We start from the raw sequence: 21308 nt of genomic DNA, 5'->3' as shown, positions 1-21308 counted from the left end.
AGTGGCCATGGGGAATGGCTGGCAGAGAGAGAGAGGCACGCTGTTATGAAGACCAGACATTCTGCTGGCCCTAGAACTTCAACTAAAGCCCAACAGTTGGAAAAGTCAGGGGCCAGCCACAAGTGTTCAAGTCCCAAGCGAGGGTCGGAGGTCATCTCAGGTTAGTAAGTGGTAAAGGCTCTGGGAAAGCCCTGGTAAAAATGATGTCTGATGAAAGCTGGGCCAGAGAAGGAAAAGGAAGCTAAGAAGGGGTCGGGAGCCTGGGGAGCAGCAGGAGGGGATGGCGAAGGGTCAGGAGACCACCAGGACTAGTAGGGGTGGAGCACGCTGGGGGTTGTGCCCGCCTCCAAAGGGAGCAAACAGTCACAACACAGGCCTGGGGTGCTCTAGTCAGAAGAAAACCATACGCGTCTCATCTTTTAACTGTTTATTGTATAATATAAAACTACAAAAGACTGCTCATTTCCATGTCCATGTAATCTGTCCAATTGTTTAGAATACAGCCTGAATGAACCTACGCTGAACACAGCCCTCTGGGTTCCGGTGTGACGTCTGTAATATTGCATAGGAAAGGCACAGCTCTCAGGTCTGTGGGGAAAGGTCACACCTCCTTTCGACAAAAAGCCCCCCTCAAAATCCATGTACCCAACATGTCCCCAACTTCAGTTGTACATATGGACTACTCTTTTTCTCCTGAATTCCCCCAAAAGAAGTCCAAAATTTGTATTGGCTTTGTCTGTAAGAGCATTTTGATCCTGGCTAATTCTCAAGAACCATGTAGACTCATCTTGGAAGCACTGGAAACAATCGTACACAGGCAGATGCACACCCCACGGGCATCCGAGTGCAGGGCGGCACAGGAATTCACCATTTACAGCAAGGACGAGTCAAAAACGCTCTTTCTGTCATTTTTTTCAGAAATGTAAAAAGGTCCAATTTGTAAGAGCAAGGTTCCCAAATTAAGACAATTCACACAGAGTGGAGTAATGACCTCTGCACAGTCTTTTTTATGTCTGTCATTTAAGAAGGCTGCCCTTGCAGTATTCATAATTCATTGTTTACTGCAAAGGTGGTAATACATTTAAGCTTTAAAAATGATCCGTAAGTTGATACTTTGGCTCTTTGGAGCTTACGTCGTTAAGCTTTCCTTGATTGACCTCAGGATGGTTGGGGCTCTGTGGATACAAAGCTCAGCTGCTAGGAGAGGTGTGGAGGCTCCGGCCACTTCTCACCCTGTGGTATGAAGGTGGGTGCCCGTGTGTCGCCCCTTCTGTCACCAAGTGAAAAGTGCTACTAAGAAAACTTTTTCAAAAATTATCAACCCTTTTTATGCTTGATTTTCTTAAAAATTTGGAGGTATTAAAACATTCCTCATCCACACCTTTTGCATATTTTAAATAGACCCATATTGGAGATGAGAGTAAAAATGAATGTGGACTGTGTATTTGATGAAAAGACTAAGGGGGGCTGGTTTGGCTCCCCCTTTTAATACAGATTTACATTCCTACTATACATTCTGCACCATACCACCCAGATGTTATTAGGGCGCCACAGTAAAATAAATATATTTACACAGGAAAAAAAAAATAGGAATAAATAACTTATGGGGAAACCATTACTTAAACCTCTCGGGATTCCGCTCTCACCTTGTCACGCCATTGCACATCACTGTCAATAACTACCTCTTCAGGCCCGGGCACCCCAGGCTGCCTGCCTGGCTCTGGATGCCACAAGACTGTCTTTGTGAAGGTGAGCTACTATTGCCAAGAAGCATCTGGAAGCACATCGCACATTCAAATTGGGACTTGGGTTCTCACTCCGGCTCCAACACGTCCCTGTTGGGACATCGCTTAGTTTTAGTAGGACACAAAGACAGTCTTAACTGTTGATGGGCAGCTCTTCCTGAAGATGGGCCATTAGTCTCCCATGCACGGCTCAAGAATAAGCACTTGCCTGCATTGTTGGGGGTGGGTGTTTTGGTTTTGAAGCCCAGCCTTAGAAATGCACTAGAGTCAGAGAACCAAGTTTGGGCAATGCTTCTCTGTGCTTATTTGAACAGTTGCCCAACATATGGGATTGTTTAAACACACGATTTGCTAATCCAACAAAAGTACAGTTGTTCTAAGTTACTGTAAACCAGTTTTTGACAATGGCAATCAACTGCTTTGTGCCATTCTTGCTGGATAATCAATACTACTGTATATGCACATGTATGCAGATGTGTGTGGCATGTGGCCAGTTCACAAGGTCCTCCCGTTCTAAAACACACCAAGTAAGGGCTGACCTGCTCTCGACAAGAAAGAAAAGTTCCTAGAGTGGACAGGCACAATGCACTTGGAAGCATCTACAATAACCCTCACCTTATGTGGTCCCTGGTCCTACCTCAAAGGAAGCACACACGTGTGGTGGTGAGAGGCGTGTGTGGAGCGTGCCTGCAGGAGAACGGGCACAGATGGATCAGCTCCTCACTGCTCCACAGAGCTGATAATCAGCCCTTCAAACACACTCACATGGGGACAAGGTGAATTAGAATGTAAAAAAGATATTAATCACACCGTACACAAATCTTTTGCTTGGATGAGCAGTTCCTTCTTCACAAACACATTTGCTTGCCATGTGCGCTATAAAAATAAAACTATCTATGGCTTGTTTAAAGTGCCATTTATAAACTTATCTTTTTAATTGGCCAGAAAGACCCAATTTTATCCATGGCAAGAAGTGAGCAGAACTGGTGACTGTATACTGACAAATGACCAACAAAGACAACAAAAACAAAAACAAAATCCCATAATTTAAAATTTTTTAAATAAATATAAAAGTTATTTCTAAAGAAGCCACCTACATACCAATATACGTTGTTACCTGCCAGAAAGGGTAAGCAGAACCAGAAAGACCATCTCAGAGATGGGCATGATACACTGAAACAAACTCTCACACCTGGGGGTGGGGGAGGGGTAATCACTGGACACAAGGAGCTGCTCAAGGGGCTGGGGACAGGAACAGGCATAGACATTCCTGCCTGTGTATTTGAGAGCAACAGCTCTGTGAAGTGTAGTTAATTAAGGGAAGTGACCAGATTGGCCACGGCGACACAAGGTGATGCTGGGCAAGTGCGTCCCGGCTGGCTGAGGTGAGCAGAGCTCACTGTGGCGATCGCGAAGATGCCATTTGCAGCTCTTAGCAACAGAGGGAACAAAAGCTCCAGGGACAGGACGCTGGGAAAGGCAGCTCGGCAACTGATGGGTGCCTTCTGGGGAGTTGTCTTCTCTGTGAGCCCTAGGCACCACAGTAGGGCTCAACTCCATCAAGAGGTCAGTTGCTTGTTGTAAAAATTTGTTATGTAAAATTGTGGTCTCATCACAAAAGCTATGCCCAAAAGGGAAAGACTGGGGTTTTCATTTAATAAAAAAAAAAAAAAAAAAGCTAAAGTAAAAACAATTAAAAGAGCAAACTTGGCATAAATACAGTCTTTTTTTTTTTTAATCGCCCCCCCTTCCGCCCCCTTGAGACAGGGTTCTTACTGTTTAGCTCTGCCTAGACTGGAACTCACCAAAAACAAAAACAAAAACAAAAACAAAAACCCATCTGCCCCTGCCTTCCAAGGGCTGAGATTACAGGGGTGCCTCAGCACACCCAGCCGTGAGTGCACTCTTACATAAGATGATGTAGCCTCTGCTCAAAGAGGGAGCTGAGGAGACAGGTCACAGCAACCCCGAGACCCACAGCCATCTCCCGCCAACTGCTTAATGCAGGTTTGATGAGAAGGCAGGGCTCTGGCTTGGGAAGTCACAGTGCTGGCAAGTGACCATGCCAGGGGCTGGTGCTTGTGAAATTTGGGCGTCAGATCACCTGGCCCGTCAGCAAAGCGCTGTGTGTGTTTGCAGTGGGGGCATCGACTACAGATTGATTTGATCCAATTTTCTCTTGCACCATACACATATAAAACATTACGACTCTATAAAAGTACAAGTGCAACTTGTACATCTTACGTTTGCAGGAACTATGTGAGCAAATCCTATCAAAATAGCTATCTCATATGTATAAACAGCATTTGTTTTTAGAAAAACAATATCATAAACTGCAGAATCTGTACAAAAATATAAAATAAATTTGGGCAGCAGTTTTCTAAACAGCCATGTAAATGCAACACTTACGAGTAGTTAATGCCTCTAAAAAGGCTGAATTGCCAAGTCAACTCACACAGGGCAAAACGCCAGAAAAGGTACTGAGATTACCCAAATAATATAGATATATATTCTTTTTTTTTTACCTCTTGCAATAAAACTTATAGAAAAAATAGACAAATATGCACATGCAATTTACAGCTTTTCCAACTTAACCCTTGTGCTTCCCTTGAACTGTTCATGTTCACCTTTCCACATTAGCCACACAGTCTCCAAATGTCTTCTCTCCTACGGCAGGACAGTAGGTCTCTGAGGAACCACTCGGAAGAGTGTAGTACGTGGTCAGACTCGAATGAAGGCACTCCAACTCTGCTTGAAGAAAATACTAGTGTGATCCTTTTGTAAAATGTTCTTTATCACTGAAAAAGGCAAGCAAGGGTACATGCACAGTGCGGAGACAGTGTCTGTCAGGGTGGTGGGATGCTCAGGGCCTGGGTCAGCGCGGGAACGGGGTCCCCACGCCTTAGGACCCAACAAGCACCTCCATGATGTGATCTAGCTCCGTGAGATCCATTTTGAAAGGCTGACTTGGGGCAACAGGCTGATTGCTGTAGGGAGCCAGGGTCTTGAGGAGGTCATCAGCTGACACCGGGGCCATCTTTGAGGCTGTCCCTGATGTAGATGTGCAGGGGTCAAAATCGTACATGGATGTGTCAATGTCAGCAAACAAGATGTCATCCAGGGTCAAGTCTGTCAGGAAACCCGTGGACGTTGTTATTTCAAAATTCCCAGGCAGAGAGTCCATGAGCCTTGAGTCATCAGTACGGCCTTCCTGGGGCCCCTCAGGTTTCTGGGTGCTGGACTCACTGGAGGGTCCTTTTGCGCTGTCAGGCGCCGCTGCCCCCGTGGCGGCGGCCTCTGTGGAGGTAGATGTGGGACAGAGCTCCTCGATCTCAGCCAAGGCGGAGGAGAAGCTGTCCTTTTCTGCTGCGAGGGCTGGAGAACAGAGTCTGGTAGGAGCTGCGGGGTGCACAGCCTGCAAAGTGCAAAAAGTGTCATCGTCGTCCTCTAGCAGGGAGGCCGGGGTGAGGCAGGCCTCCAAGGGTGTAGTGCTTCCTGGGTCACAGGGGTGAGCAGGAGGCGAGGCCAGGTGGGTGAATGCAGGTGGGGCTTCCCGGTAGCTGTCACTCAGAGAGTCGCTGGGCTGGGAAGAGGGGGTGAACGCAGGCCTCAGGCTGCCTTCCTGCTTGAGTTCCTCCTGGATCCGCCTCAACATGTTGTTAATTAAGACAGTCTTCTGCAGGCTGGGCTCTGTCAGGGGCCTGTGGTTATACAGTTTCATAAGGGAAATGTTGAAGAGAGTCTGGCGCTGTAAGGTGTAAGACGCCCTGGACGGACCGTCGGAGGGGGGCGTGGTTTTGCTTTCCAGCCCATCTTCATGCTCATCAAACTTCCGCTTTCCTCCTTTACCCAACATATATCTACAAGGGAGAGAGACGGAGACAGCATGAGTCACACGAAGGCTAACGTCCAGCCCACCGTGAGGGTGCTGGCGCGGGTTAGGCCGGCTCTGCCTAGTCTCCTGCCCAGAGTTCCCTCAGAGGACGCTGTAGACAGGCAAGTAGGACACCTACCCTTGTGTGCTTGCTGAGCAATTTTTATCACTAGGCAATCCTGGCCAATGTACTGTGTGAGTAATGTGTATGACACGGCACGGAGAAGTTGGGGGTTACCATGGAAACCATGGTTTTCACTTTCTCAGCTCATGTGCTTGCGTTCGCATGCCTAACATTATCACACAGGTTCAGTTTCCCTCCCCCAAATGGGTTTATTTTTAAAGCTCAAGAACACACAACGCACGGCCTCAACAGACAGAGGTGTTATAAATTACAGCTTGAACGCAACTCAAACAATCGAAAGCATCGAGTCAGAGAGGGGAGAACACATAATTTCAGAAGAACCGTGTGTACTTTCAAAATGTTTTTTCCTCCCTCATTATGCACAAAACCTTCCTGCCTGTCGGGTGGCACGTGGCGAAGCACTGGCCTGTGCTGGGTGACCACGGAGGCTGGGTTGCCACACTCCCGTTCATTCCAGGCCGAGTGGTGGAATGCATGTTTCCCGACCTGGGCTTCTGCTTGGCACTGTGTCACAGCACAGGGTTGTGGATGGGTCCAAGTGCTTTAGTTTTAAAGTAACCTGCTCTGATCGTACGCCCTGCTACTTGGGTACTGGAGACATGTCTGCAGTCACCTCCTGTGACCCCAGACACACTTGGGTATTTGAAAAATAAAAAGGACTCTACCTCAGACCTTGAGAATCTGATGGGGGTTCAAGGAAAGTCCCTTTGTGAGTACTGCTGTCCTTCCTCATCCCCACAGTCACTCTGTCCCCTCTCTCAGAACTTCTGCTACGGAAAAAGCTATCAGGAGCAGCCTTTGCCCACAGTGCTTGCTTTCTTGGTTTTGTTTTACACTTCCAGGCTTTCAATATGAGTCTTTGGATTGAGTTCCTGGATGGAACTCAGAATCCTCACCCTTCGGCCAACCAGGTGCTGGGTTTACAGCCACCACCACCAAGCGCTCCCCAGGCCTGCTTTCCTCCTTCCCGCAGAGGAGAAGCAGTCCTGTGTGGTTCTCAGTAAGCCAGGACCCCTGCACACTCAAACCTGGACGCACGTGCTTCCTCTCCACGCTGCCCCCGCACTGCTTAGAGCACCTCCTCGTCCCTCCACCACGTCACTACGTCACTCCACATCCACACAGTGGGAGGGGTCATCACATGAACTTCCTCCTATGTCTCTCAAGCCTTCTGAATTTCAAATTTGATCCTAAGAGGCTAACAAAATGCACTTGCCAAAAGTTTCTTTCAATACTTTGTTTAAAGGAAGGCTATGATGTCCACCCCACAAAGCAGACATACAGGAGGTCAGAGTCTGACGTGCAATCCCATAAAGGATGTCTGCTGTCTAATGCGAGAGATGAAGGCAGCTGCAGCCTATCCATGCCAGCAGCGTTTGGGATCTGTTAATGCTTATAAAGAATGTGGAATTACTTGTATGAAATCGTAAGCATTAACAAGATGGGTATCAATTGTTAGGACCCAAGACCAGTCATGTGAGCAACACAGTTGTTCTGTGAGGCCAGGAGGGTCTAATAAATTACAACAGGCTTCTCTCCGCCTCTCGGAGCTCCTGTTTAGTGGGTCTCACATTATGTCTACTTTGCATCGGACGGTTCCTATCTAGAGTATCCGGACCTGTTTAAACTTGTTAAATCAGAGAAGAGGTAGTTTTATTTCACTCTGCAAAATGCAATACACCAGAAACATTACCAGACAACTGGAATGTGAAGAGTTAATTGTATTCAAAATTATATGTGCATCTGCTTACAATTTGAGCATTTATATACTCTCAGGGGAAAAAAATCTTACTCTGGCTGAAGAGCTTGTAAGTGCATTTTATTTGCACACAGTGTTATCTGATCTATGCTATGTTATCCCATGACCAGGCCACTTAAATGTGTAAGTGCACAAATACATACTTGCACACCCTAGACCAGTACCTCTCACACTACAGTCCACATGTGGGGCTGGCCTGTGAACTAATACCCATTCAGATGAGAAGCAAAGACACAGTATTACTTTGGGAACTCTACAGCAGAACCACAAAGTAACTTAGGTCTGCAAACCTAAGCCCCTCCCCTCTGTGTGTGTGTGTGTGTGTGTCTGTGTGTCTGTCTCTCTTCTTTTACTTCATTTTCTTTTTTTGGTTTTCCGAGACAGGGTTTCTCTCTGTAGCCTTGGCTGTCCTGGACTCGCTTTGAAGAACAGGCCAGGCTCTGTCTCCCAAGTTACTTCATTTTTCAAGTAATTGTTTTTATGCTTTACTGAAATTCACATAGGACAGGGTAAGGGGGTGGGGCTATCAAGATGGACCATCAACACAGAAGCTTAAGAAACACTAACATACAGCTAAGATGAAATCAAAAACGTATTGCCACTTGGCAAGCCCAGGGTGGACTTGAACTCCCAGAGATCCACCTGCCTCTGCCTCCCGAGTGCTGGAGGTTACAGGCATGAGACTTCATGCCAGGTTCCTCTCCACATATTGTTTAAATAAGATCTCTGCTGATAGACTGGTCTAAAGTTCTAGACCTAAGAAATCTGCTTTTCTTAGCCCCTTAAGTAGCTGGGTTACAGAAACGTACCACCATAGTACTTCTTTTGAAACACACTTCTTTTGAAAAGTTTTTTTTTTTTTTAAGATTTATTTATTTGTTATATACACAGTGTTTTTGTCTGTGTGTATGTCTGTGTGCCAGAAGAGGGCACCAGATCCCATTATAGATGGCTGTGAGCCACCATGTGGTTGCTAGGAATTGAACTCAGGACCTCTGGAAGAGCAGACAGTGCTCTTAACCTTCTGAGCCATCTCTCCAGCCCTTTTGAAAAGTTTTTTAAATTTAATTATTAGGCTGGACGAAGTGGTACATGTCTTTGTCTCAGCGCTCAGCAAGTCAGAAGCAGGCAGATCTGTGAGCTGCGGGCTAGCCAAGGCTCCAGCTGGTTGTGTTTGTGTGTTTGTGTATGTGTGAACTCAAGTGCTCCTGTGTGCAAGTATGTGCGTACGCGAAGGTCAGGGGACAGCTTGATGCAGTTAGTTCTAGCCTCCCACCATGGCTCTCTCAGCCAAGTACTCCTGAGCCATCTTGTTGGCCTAATATCACAGTTCTTTAGAAATAATTGGCACTTCCACAGAAGTCACACCTAGGGGCTGGAGAGGTGACTCAGGGCTAAGAGCGCTTGTTATTGCTGAGAGCCAGGGTTCAGTTCCTAGCACCTCCATGGTGACACACAGCTACGTGGCATTCAGCAGAAGTCCCACAGCTGGCAGCATCTGTGGAGAGGACTTCAGAGTAGTCGGGGTGACCTGGAGATATCTGCAATGCTGCCTTCAATTGGAGGGTGAAGGGCCCCATAAGCGAATTCTGTGAGCAGGACTGGGTGTTCTTCATGTATGCAAATAAGGGCCCCTAGTGGAGTATGTCTCAAAACAGGCTTACTTTCATTTTTCTGGTTTATACTGAGGCAAACAAATTTGGCTCCATGCACTCAACGAAACTTCAAACTGCACACAATATAACTAAGTCATATAGAAATATAAAAATGCAACAAAGCCAAAGTGAAGATTACCAAAACTCTGATTAATACAAGGTAAGAGCCTTGCTATTCGCCTGCTCAGAGGACTTTTAGCTCACAAAGCCAGGGTGACAGCCTTCACACTTGCAGAGTTTGTATAAACTGGATCTCCTTAAGCAAGACATAACGCAAAGACAAGGCATGCCCTCAAGTACCCGACAGCAGGCAGCCAGGCCCATGGCCCCTTCCGGTTTTGGGCCTGGCTCAGGCCAGACTGGGCCAGGGTGACCAGCTCCTCGGAAGCCTCTTTCTCCTCAGACATTCTGAAAAAACAACAATGCTCTTTAAGTGTTGTTGAAGAGGCAGGCACGGGACCTTTGCAAAGGCCTCACAAGGGGGCAGACTGAAGAAGCAGTAGTAGGAGCTAGCCCATTCAGGGGGTCCTGAGGTGGAAGGGCTCCAGGGTCACAGCCCTCTAAAATGCTCTGCATGCTAGCTTGTTCCTGGGCTACCTGGGCATCAGTGCTCTGCTCAGTTTCTTCCCTCAGCTTGCAAAGACCAAGGAGCCAAATCTGTCCAGACAAAGACCCAGAGAGCTGCCAGGGGTCAGGGTTGAGCTAGAGACTCCCTGAATGGGGGAAACAGGGGGGTGGCTCCTTCTTTCCTGCTCCTGTTACCTAGGCCCAAATACTACCAACAACTACTTCTCTATTGATCATCCATTGGCTCTTACTGTAAGGTTTGAGATAAAATGTGGCCCCTTCCAAATTGTCAGGAGCAAATTCCTGACATTCTGGACTCAAACTCGGCTTCACTCACGCTCAGACACTGAGCTACGCCCTCAGCCTAATCAGTACTTTGTAAGATTGATCTAGCAAATACCAACTGCAGCAAACTAAAATTTAAAAGAAAAGAACAAATAAATACATTGGTAGGAAAAGAAAATGAACTCTTGTGTGTGGGTCAGATTTGGCCTTTAATGCGCAGTTTCTCATCAGGAAAGGAAGGACCCTGATGCCCAAAGCTACATTCTGTTTGATCCCAGCACCAGGAAGGCAGAAACAAGTGGATCTGGGTCTAACTACCACCACCACCTCCACCACCACCATCATCACCACCATCTCCTCCTCTTCCTCCTCCTCCTCCACCACCATCACCACCACCACCACCTTCACCTCCTCTTCCTCCTCCTCCTCTACCACCGGCAATGGAAAAAGTACTATATTTTGTTGAGGGTTATGCCCCAAAGTAACAAGTGTCAGTACAATTTTATTTTAAAAGATGAAAGTCTAGACTCTAGAGGTTCAGAAAACTGTTCACCTGCTACCCATGGTTCCACCACTCCAGGTCCTGAGTAACTCACACAGTGGGGAATGAGAGACCCTTTGGAACTGGCTTGGTGGCTCCATTTGCAAGTCTGTCAACTACCTCCAGCCTGGGAGGGCCCCAGAGGCACAAGACTGTCTTCTTCATCTCAGTACTCTTAGCTTAGTGCCCCTCCCTGACACCAAAATAGTCCTCGGTAAATGAACAGTAAGTGGAAAAAATGAAAAGACACAGAGGGCAAGCACAGAAGTGTGAGGCACAAGCAGAGACATCCGTGGGTGGATGTGGTCCCGAGCAGAGGGCACCAGAGGGGAAGGCTCTGGACCTCAGAGCAGAGCAGGTGTGAGAACTCTAGCCTGGAGACCCCCTGAAAGCCCCTCACATTTATCGCACTCTTCCACTTAGGTGAGTACCAGCCTCAGCCAGAGGCCTGTTTAAGCCCAGATGCTGGGCTCTAGGAATCTCCATTTCTCAAGTTTCCAGGTGATGCTGGACTGAGGATCTCTGAGAACTGCAACTTTCTCTGGTCTTGGCCAGGCCATCTTACGCTAAGCCTGAGCACACCATCACTCACCGCCTGGACGGCGAGAGCCTCTATGTTTGCTTCTAAGCAAGGAGAGCAAAAACCAACAAGCATCACTTTATGCTGAGAACTGACATGTGACCTTCCACTTTGTGTTTTAAGAGATGGTGTCTGCTGTGTTGTCCAGGTTGGTCTTGGAAACCTGGACTCAGGGGCCCTACTGCCTCAGCTGCATAACTAGTTCAAAGTACACACAGGTCTAGCCTGACAACCACTAACCCTACTAACTGTGCTACACACAAAATAAGACAGCTCAAGCCCAACAAAGACGAGGCTCAGCTTTCAGTCATGGGGGCTGTGGGGTTTCAGGGTGACTCTCAGTGACTAGATGGAATGCCTCATGCCCAAAGTCTGAAGATTATTTAAAGCTGCACCTGTGGACAACTTTATTTTTAAAATAAAGCCTTTATTTTAATGCATTCAGACTCTTCTCCCAATACAATGTGAATTCAAGTTACCTATAACTTTTCCAACTATTCGAAAATGTTATCTTCCTTTCATTAAAAAAAAAGTTTTTAAAAATGTTATATAGATTGTCAAAATTAAACATCTATTATTTTAATGAACCAAATAGAAAAAAAAATCTTCTTTTGCAAACTACCATTCTCAATAGTGTACAGCAATTTCTTGGACTTAGAATCTTAGTGTTCCCATTTTCCAGGGATACAGGATAATTAAGTGACACAGTTCTTCCTTTTTCAAGGTTTCGTTTTTATTTATGTATATGGGTGTTTTGCCTGTGTCTGTGAGCCACTTGCATGCCTGGTGCCCAAAGAGGATTAAAAAGGGTGTCAAATCTCAAGGAACTGGAGTTAACCGACAGCTGTGAGCTGTCATGCGGGTGCTGGGAACCAAACCCAGGCCTCTGGAAGAAAACTAGTGGTTTTAAGCCCTGAGCCATTACTCCAGCCCCATCACATGGCTTTTCAAAAGTCAATTAGACAACTAACCCATGGGGTCTTCAGGTGGACCATGCAGCTCTGGGGCGGGGAGGAGGGCTGTACACTTACCCTGAAGGGGAGAAGGGGGCTGGACACATACCCTGAGGGGGGGTAGAGGGGGGCTGACACATCTTCTATTTCCTGGTAGAGGTCCAGTATGGCAACTGCTATGACCACAGGCTGCTTAAGAGATCAACAGCACCAATGCTGACCCCACCCGAGGCCTCTACACCAATTTACTACTTTTTATTATGTGTATGGATATTTTTGTCTGCATGTATATTTGTGCACCATGTGCCTATGAAGTGCCCAGGAATGCCCAGAAAGAGAACGTTAGATTATGGATGGTTGTGGGCCACCACGTGAATGCCGGGAACTGAACCCAGGTCCTTTGGGAGAGTAGCCAGTGTGGTGTTTTGTTTTGTTTTGTCTTGTCTTGTTTTGTTTTTTCTCTGTGTAGCCTTGACTGTCCTGGACTCACTTTGTAGACCAGGCTGGCCTCCAACTCACAGCGATCTGCTGGCCTCTGCTTCCCAAGTGCTGGGATTATAGGCGTGCACCACGATGCCTGGCTCAGTGTTCTTAACCTCTAAAGTCCCTGCCCCCCAATTTACTACTTCTGAAGAAAAAAAGGAGCAGAGGGGAAAGAGGAGGTTCTCAAGAGAAACTCAGAGATCTCTCACCTGCATCTGGTGTGCCAGAGCCTGAGGCTCCTGACTTGGAAACAGTTTCTCATGGGTCAGTGGCAGGGGAAAGGATGCTCCTAAGTAAACCAACTGTGTGGCAGCTGTCAGTCTCGGAGACAGCTGGGGGTGGCAGTAAAGGCCCAGGGAAGGAAAATGGCACTAGCAAGTGAGTACAACCTCTGGCGGAGCTGGGTCTAGCCAGTCACCAGGTCCTGGGACTACAGTTAGGAAGATCAGCTCACACCTTTAATCTCGGCACAGCCTGGTCTACATAGGGAGCTCCTGGATGGCCAGGATTGCCTACGCGGTGAGACCCTGTCTCAAACCAAGAGGAGATGGGTAGAAGAATGGCTTTTTAAAAAATGAGATACTGTACTTTTCTGTGCCTGGCCCCCTCCCCTCCTAGTCCCTCCTGGCCACCATGAGGTAGGTCACTGCGTCTGCCGCCATTTCTGAGGCCCAAGTCAGAAAGCCACTCTTTCTCTCTCACAATCTCTTTCAGATGCTGTCAGAACCTAAGGATGCTTGTTCTGATACCCTGGGCTTCCTTGTTCCCCAAAGCCTCACACCCCCCCTCATCCCCACCTCGTGGCTACTAGTCCCTGGTGTCTGACAGCATGGCTTTATCTCTCCTCTGCTGGCATGTACAGCTTTTCTGCCTTGGCTTCTATGGTTTCTGGTGAACCCGTTCTTACATTCTTTTAATAATGAGATTAAGACCCTCATAGCGGGAGGCACCTCTACTTCCACTCTATCAACAGTGGCTGAAGTTGGATTAGAAATTGTGTGATTTCTGAATTCAGAATATAAATCAACTTCTGAAACAGAATCTTCTCAGTTCCTTGTCTTCTCTGGTCCCAACAGAACAGTCTGGCCTTCCCTGTGGTGTGTCACAGTGCTGTGATGGCAGCAGCTGGTGGTGAGGAAAAGCCCTATCCTGCTCCAGTGGGAAACCACGCTCACCGGCTCAGATAGCTTTCCACACTTAATGTGTTACACCCTAAAGAGCAGAGCACACTAAGAAACCTGATCACACCTAAGCTTTTAACACCCTGCTTCCCCTCAAGGCACAACAAAGCATCGCAAGAACAAAAAGAGCCAGCGAGGGAACGCACTGCTGGGGAAGCAGTGGTCAGCGATGCTGGCAGAATCAGAGCGGAAGCCTCCAGGCCCGGGCTGTAGGGTACAGGTACGTGATGAGTGGAAATGGCATCAGGCAGTCTTAGCGGTGACAGTCCCTAGCGGCGGCGGGGGGGGGGGGGGGGGGGACAGAGACAACAGTCCAACAGGGAGAGAGATTCTGTCACTTACAGACAAGAGACAACAGCATCCCACCCCTCTCCACCCGAGCTAGTGACAGACTGTGAGGCCGTCGGGATCCAGAAGATCTTATTTTTAAACTAAAGCCTACCCAGGGTTTCAGAAGTCTCTGCAGTAACATCCATGCTAATTGGTAAGTAAGACAAAGCCTCCCTAACAAATCAGGGAAGTAATTATAAAGCCACTCACTTGATCAGCCAGTTCCCCCGTGCTCACACAGGCTGCTGTAACCCGACACCCGCCCTCGGCTCCTGGCTCCACTCAGGGCGGCCTGAAGTCCCTCAGGCTAACCCTGCCCACCCAGCCTCCTGAGGGCCACTGTAGGCCTGCAGGTCAGCCTCCATGTGTATTTAGACAACTTTACCACGTGCGGGTGTTTGTTACCATCCACATTTCAACAATTTTTAGCTTTCCACTTAGGATTTTCACATCTCTGATAAATTGGATACAATTTCTAATACTGGTTTATTAAATATAATCTTTTCACCTAAAAACAGATGGAATTTTAACAGGTGGCAACCAATTACCCTGAGGAAACAAGAGAGAATGATTCTTTAGAATAAAGAAAAGAGATATGGAAGAATAAAGTATGCCTTGTTGGTAAAAATCTGGGAAGCAAAAATGGCTCTTAGAACACGTCAACAGTGGAACCTGACTCACTGGCTCTCGTTTTCCTGGGAGTTTTACATCGCAGCACCGACCCTAATGAACTGAGGGCAGCAGTCATCCTCTCAGGACGATGGGAGGACTGCGATTCCTCTAGTCTGCCCCACACTTCTGGCTAAAGGCTATTTCTGAACTTACAGTTTCACAGAAACACACCCAACATGATTTGAGGCCTCAGTTTGGCTAGAAAATACTCCAGAAACTACAACAATGGCCATGTAGCTAAAACAAATCAACACCTTTAAAGCTGGCGAAGAGCACAGAGCAGTGCACTGGACTTTGACTTCTAAGTGTCTGTAATTTTCCTTAAAAGTTCAACAATACATCAATACATACTTTTGAAAAAACTCTACAAGTAAAACAAAATCAAATAAGCACAGCAAATTTCTTACAGGAGAATTACATTAATTCTATAGGCATGTTTGCCCGGATGAATGTGTTATTTTCTGTAAACAAGAAGCATGCCGAGTGCAAACTGGAATCCTATAAATGCTGACAGATAGCACCACATCCGCCCACAAGGGGGCGCCACAGAGCAGCAAGGCACCTTCCAACTTCACGTCAATGCCTACCTTCAGAGTTCTCCCATGCACACTTCCAAATTCCATCTCCCATTCAAGGTGTCCACAGCAATGGTAAAAGCTAGAAGCCTTGGCAAGCCCAAACTAAATTATATTATGCAATGGTTCATTCAATCTTTTATTGCTTATATATAAGCAACATCAGTGGTTCGCCAACCATGAGGACCCCTGGAGGATTACTGAAGTGAGAACAAACACAAAAGCAAGCATGAATCCAAGCCAGGAAGTGTGGACTAGGAAGAGGCAAGGTCAGATTTCCAGTGGGGTTCTGAGGTTGGCTTCCAACCACACAACCAACGTCCACCATTTACAACTAAGGATTTTACTAGTATAGTCACTTTCAATAATCCTATTGCATCTTAATAACAGTAAATTACTTCCATACTGAACAGCCAATGCTCCAGGCAGTTACTGGAGACAACCCTTCATCAGGACCGTGGAGGAGAAGCCGTTTAATACTAAAATGTCATGCAGTTAACCTCAGGGATACACTGCAGCAAGTTCCCAGAAGAGGCAGAGGCAGGTGGATCACTGTGAGTTCGAGGCCAGCATGGTCTACAAAGCGAGTCTAGGACAGCCAAGGCTATACAGAGAAACCCTGTCTGGAAAAAACAAAAACCAAAAAAACCAAACCAAACCAAACCAACAAACAAAAAGCAAGTTATTGTGTAATAGTTGGGACTGTGTCTAGTCAAATTAGAAGTTCAACTTATACAGGGGTTGTTTGTTCAGTAATAATACTAACAGATAAACTAGCATCTTTTTTTTTCCATCTGAAGACTAGTAATTAGAAAGATATATTATACTTATTTACATTATGAAGCTATTTCCTAATCATGTGGTGTCCAGGGCACATCCTCAGCATCATTAACACTGAGGAATCTTTAGTTCTGACTTTCCCCCCACAGGACACGTGCCAGGGAGCTGATCCAGCTGTGCACCCTCCCCCATTCCCAGGCATAATGAAAATATTTTTTCTCCTGTATTTATAATTGCTTAGATGGGATTCTGGTTTCAATTCTCTTGTAGCATCTTTTCCCCAAAGATACCTTGTTTTTCCCTCACATAAGTGATCCTTAATAAACAATGTCAAGGGAAAATTAAAATGACTTGAGTAGAAACCAAATGATTTGTCAAAAAGCATGCAAGAGTTTTTCTTTTCACATAAAAAAGTGACCAGATATATAAAACAGCCACATTAACACAATAACTTCCAGGCCAATTCAGTGAAAGTTAAAATTCTATTTTAGTAAAAACCAAAGGCAGGTTAGCTATCTATCATTAAGTAAAACTGAACAATAGAACCTAAAAATGCAATTTGTTCTGTTTTGTTTTGAGACAGGGTTTCTCTGTATAGCCTTGGCTGTTCTGGACTCACTTAGTAGACCAGGCTGGCCTCAAACTCAAAGAGATCTGCTGCCTCTGTACCTCCCTGAGTGTGGGATTACAGGTGTGAGCTATCATGCCTGGCTAAAAAGTAATTTTTATGGGACTGTTTAAGAGTTAGAAGATTAAAAAGCCGGGGTGGTGATGCACGCCTGTAATCCCAGCACTTGGGAGGCAAAGGCAGATGGATCTCTGAGTTCGAGGCCAGCCTGGTCTACAAAGTGAATCCAGGACAGCCAAGGCTCCACAGAGAAACCCTGTCTTGAAAAACTAAAAGATTAAGTTGGAAGAATGGAATCTGAGGTCCATGTAAGTCTCCTACATATTCAGAAAATTTGTGTAATTGCCTTTACAAATTAGGTAGATGGGCTGGAGAGATGGCTTGGTGGTTAAGAACACTAGCTACTCTTCTAGAGGAACTGAGTTCGATTCTCAGCACCCACATGGTGGCTCACAATTCCAGGAGATACAATGTTATTTTCTGGTCTCTTTGGGTACTAGGTACACACACGGTGGACAGACATACAAACAGGCAAAACACCCATATACATGAAATAACAAAATACCTTAAAATGGAAGAAATAGGCTGGTAAGGTTTTACAAAGACAAATTTTGTATCATATACTGTTCACTCAATAGAAAAAGGTAATGAAAACACAAACTAAGCTGGACGGTGATGGTGGTGGGTCACACCTTTAATCTCAGCAGGAAGGTGGATCTCTGTGAGTTCGAGGCTGGCTTGAGTTCCAGGGCAGTCAGGCCTGTTACACAAGCTGTCTCTAAAAACCAAACCAAACCAAACCAAACCAAACCAGCAAATAAAAAACTAAAGAAAGAAAGGGAGAGAAAATACAAACTACTACAGAAGCCATTTTCCCCCAGGCTGTTTTGAGATTTTAATAAAAAGTTTCCCAAGGATCTTGGATAGTCATAATAACTTAGTGAATTTTAATCAAAGCCATTTAGCTAAATACAATAAAAATAGTCAGTGCCATATTAAGTGTAGTAAATCTTTATTTCTAAAGAAAATACTGGGGGGGGGGGAGGGGTAGGTGGAGAGATGGCTTAGCAGTTAAGAACACTGACTTATCTTCCAGAGGACCCAGGTCCAATTCCCAGCACCCACATGGCAGCTCACAACCACATGTGACACTGAGATCTGACACCCACAGGTATACATGTGGCAAAACACCAAAGCACATAAAATAAAAATAAATAATTTAAAGAAAAATACTTAACAGTTCTACTTCCACTTTGAAGAACCATCATGGAAAGTGCCCCTCAGCCCGCCCAGTTAGCCATCCCTGACCCACCTGTTCCACCTGTCTCTGGGCACTCTACAAGTGGCAGACGGGCCACCGGAGGGATCTCATTGGGATTTGTAAATCAACTACTGTCACATAGCTAGAATCACTCCCAGGTGAAATACACTCTATTTCGTATTTTTAAAAATCAGTATTTCAAAAAGTTGTTCTGTGCTTATGTAGCTTATGCAAAGCCTGTCCCTGTTCCACCCTCAGCATCACAAAATTCACTTAGTAGTTTGTCCAGGGCCCTGCGGCAGAGCACTTTCCTACCATGCCTGAGTCCCACCCCCAGCACTGAGGAAGAGGGGCAAATACACACAACTTCAGAACAACTCACCAGCAAAGAGAGCAAAAAATCTGCTGAGGCCATAGTACCCAAATTTTGCCAGATAGGCTTCTAGGAAAGTAAAGAAAGACCCAAAGACAGAGACATATAGAGGCACAAAATGTTGAAAATGTCTCCTTCAAAAAGGTAGAGGAATCGGAAGAGCTAGTGTCAAACAGCGACCACCTGAACGCCCCGATCGTGTAGCTAGAGTCTATGCAAACCTGCCTGGTACAGAGATGACCTTGGGACTTTCGGATTCTCTGGGCCTATCTTGGGCAGAGCTTCTCAACACAGGGTGGGGCGCTCCGGCAGGCCACACTCAGGGGCAGCATGGGCTGGGATGATAAGCAGCTAGTTAGCCAGAGGAGAGCAAAGGGCTGCCAGGCAGATCTGCAGGCCACCTACTCGAGGCTGTGTGTCCCAGGCTCAGAATGCCCTTCCCTTCACTATTCTAAGTAAAACTCTTTAGAAGAATGAAAGGAGGAGGAGGAGGAGGAGGAGGAGAAGAAGAAGAAGAAGAAGAAGCATGGTTTAGTGCTTCTTTTCAGTTAGTCGCTTATGAAGGGTTTAAAGGTAAAAAAGAAAAGCTTAATCAGGAAACCTGCAAAGCTACAGGGTCTTTTTGTTTTGTTTTGTTTTGCAAAGAGGCAACGGTAGTATTGCAGATGTGGATGAGTTTAAGACTTAAGTTTGCTGCTACTCTGAGTTCCTGGAGAAACAAAGCTGCCTTTGGGCACCTTAAACTAGTCAGACTGGCTATAGCAGTTGCGCAGCCTGCTGCTGCTGCGGCCTCCGCCCTCTCCCTCCAGCCCCCACCCCCACGTACCCACAGTTCAGTCCACTCTCTGAGGCGCCAGCTCCACCTCACTCGCCCCTGCTCCTGCCATCCTTGTTGGAAGGCCAGGCCAGCTCCACAAGACAGCACTGGGTGTGAAGCCGGGCAACTCCATTCTGAACTGAAAACTGTATTCAGGGTAGAATGCAGTTAGGTGACACTAGATTTCTGTAACAGATCTATAAAGCCATGGTGCTTCCTCAAATTGTAGCAAGTATTTTCAATTTCGTTCAGATGGGCAGAGGATCCTGGAAGGAAACCAAATGAGTCTTCCCAGCTTGAAGGACCCTCAGCCTATAAACAGTCCTGTTCCCAGAAGCAAGTTTTGTAGGGGCCAATCACGTATTCTAAAAGATATTACACTGTGTTTATCTTGAAATTTAATTTATACATTTTCAAATAAAATTTTTAGACAGCCAACCATGTTTTTGTCTCATGATCTCGGGGAGGGGGAGAGCCACCAACCCACAAAGAATCTATTTACTAACTGGAATAGGAATGCCGTCTTATTAGGCTGACATGCCATTCACAGATCCACACAGAGAATGGACTGCTAGGCAGTGCTAATGGAGAAAGACGCAGCTCCACACAATGAGTGATGCTCGCTCCCGGGAGCAGTGCTCTTCATAAGGGTTTCCCAGTATTTGTACAGGACAGCAGTTTGTCTTTAATATCAACGACTTCAGCTATTTAAGACGTTTGGGTTTTGTTTTTTTCTTTAAAAAGCAACCCAACTTTGGTTAGTTGGTTCTTTCCAAAATAGTAAAACCAGACACTTCTTAAACAGAAGCCACAGCCTGTAGGTTTCTACCAACCATTTAACAAGTATTTATTAGTGGCAGGTAGAAGATGCATTACTTGTACACATACAATAGTTGCGCGTTTCTAATCAGAATTAACTAATGGGGCCTGGAGAGATGGCTCAGATGGTAAAGGCGCTTGCCACTCAAGTATGGAGACGAGAGTTCAACCCCCAGAACCCACATGAAAGCCGGAAGGCAAACCAATTCCTCAAAGTTGTCCTCTTACCCCACATGAATCCCCCCCAACACACACACACCTTAAAAAAAAAATCTAATAGGAAGACTGTGAAGGCTGGCATTATTCAGTGCCAGGCCATTCCCACTTACACTGAAGCTTGCCCTCTGGCATCCTTAGCACTGGAGTGATCTTTGGACTCAACAATCAGATACACCCCCCGCCCCCCCTTACCTCCTGCAACTAGTGCTCTCTCTGTAATATCCACAAGTGCTAAGTGTAGGAAATTCTCTAAGTACACTAAAGTTTGCTCTTCTGAACACTGGGATTATAGATTTTTCTGTAAATAATACTGGCTAAGTGGTCCTCATTTTGAAAACAAGACTAAAATTAAAATAAAACTTATGCTTTGCCTGGGCGAAGGTGGCACATATCTTTGATACCAACACTCGGGAGGCAGAGGCAGGCGGATCTCTGAATTTGAGGCCAGCCTGGTCTACAAAGTGAGTTCCAGGGCAGCCACGGCTACACAGAGAAACCCTGTCTCAACCCCCCCCCCAAACAAAACAAAACACCAAAGCTCTCATACTTTTACTAGTGTTCTTTAATAAGAAAGCACAGCAGAAGAAACCTGTAAAACTACTGTTGCAGCTTTTACCTTTCTTAGTTTCTCGACTGTAACATATTTTAAGTAAGGACACTCTTGAACTATGTAGCTTTTATTTTACTCAGGGAGTGTTGTTTAAAATAGTGGCAGCCGTAAGTATCAGCCATCACCCATAAATTTAAGTGAGTTAAAAACAGAAAACTGTACGTTGTTTACTATGTTCATTGTTAATAAATCAGTTTGAGTAAAATTGTATTTCTGTTCTTTAATTCGTTTAAAAAAGCAGTTACATAGGATAACTCAGCAAGGGGAGTGGAAAGATCTTCTAAATCTGAGTCAAAACTCTTTACCAGAAGCTGGTCTGAGCAGCTGCTACCTACAAGTCTGCAACACTTGCCTGACAACCACACAGTGGATGCTACAAAATATGAGTCCCCCTCCCCTACCTGTTGAAATAAAGTAAGGAACAGAGCCAGGTGGAGAGGGAGGGGGAGGGGAAGC

The 21308-nt window shown here is 46.0% G+C and overlaps 1 protein-coding gene across 4 annotated transcripts in view; it reads right to left on the bottom strand.

The window, feature by feature from the left end:
* Positions 1 to 412: 412 nt before the first annotated feature.
* SERTAD2 (SERTA domain containing 2) overlaps positions 413 to 21308 on the bottom strand; it is a 105723-nt gene continuing 84827 nt past the window's right edge. For all 4 annotated transcript variants that reach the window (XM_084799556.1, XM_084799557.1, XM_084799554.1 and 1 more), the window contains exon 2: positions 413 to 5605. In XM_084799556.1, the coding sequence (XP_084655682.1) occupies positions 4648 to 5601 (954 nt within the window). In that variant the 5' untranslated portion in view covers positions 5602 to 5605 and the 3' untranslated portion in view covers positions 413 to 4647. The remainder of the gene's footprint in view (positions 5606 to 21308) is intronic.

Source organism: Acomys minous (genome assembly GCF_964271855.1).
Source record: "Acomys minous genome assembly, chromosome: 10".
In the NCBI taxonomy this organism is placed as follows: Eukaryota; Metazoa; Chordata; class Mammalia; order Rodentia; family Muridae; genus Acomys; species Acomys minous.
Note: the sequence above shows the minus strand (reverse complement) of the source record. Positions and strands in the feature narration are given on the sequence as shown.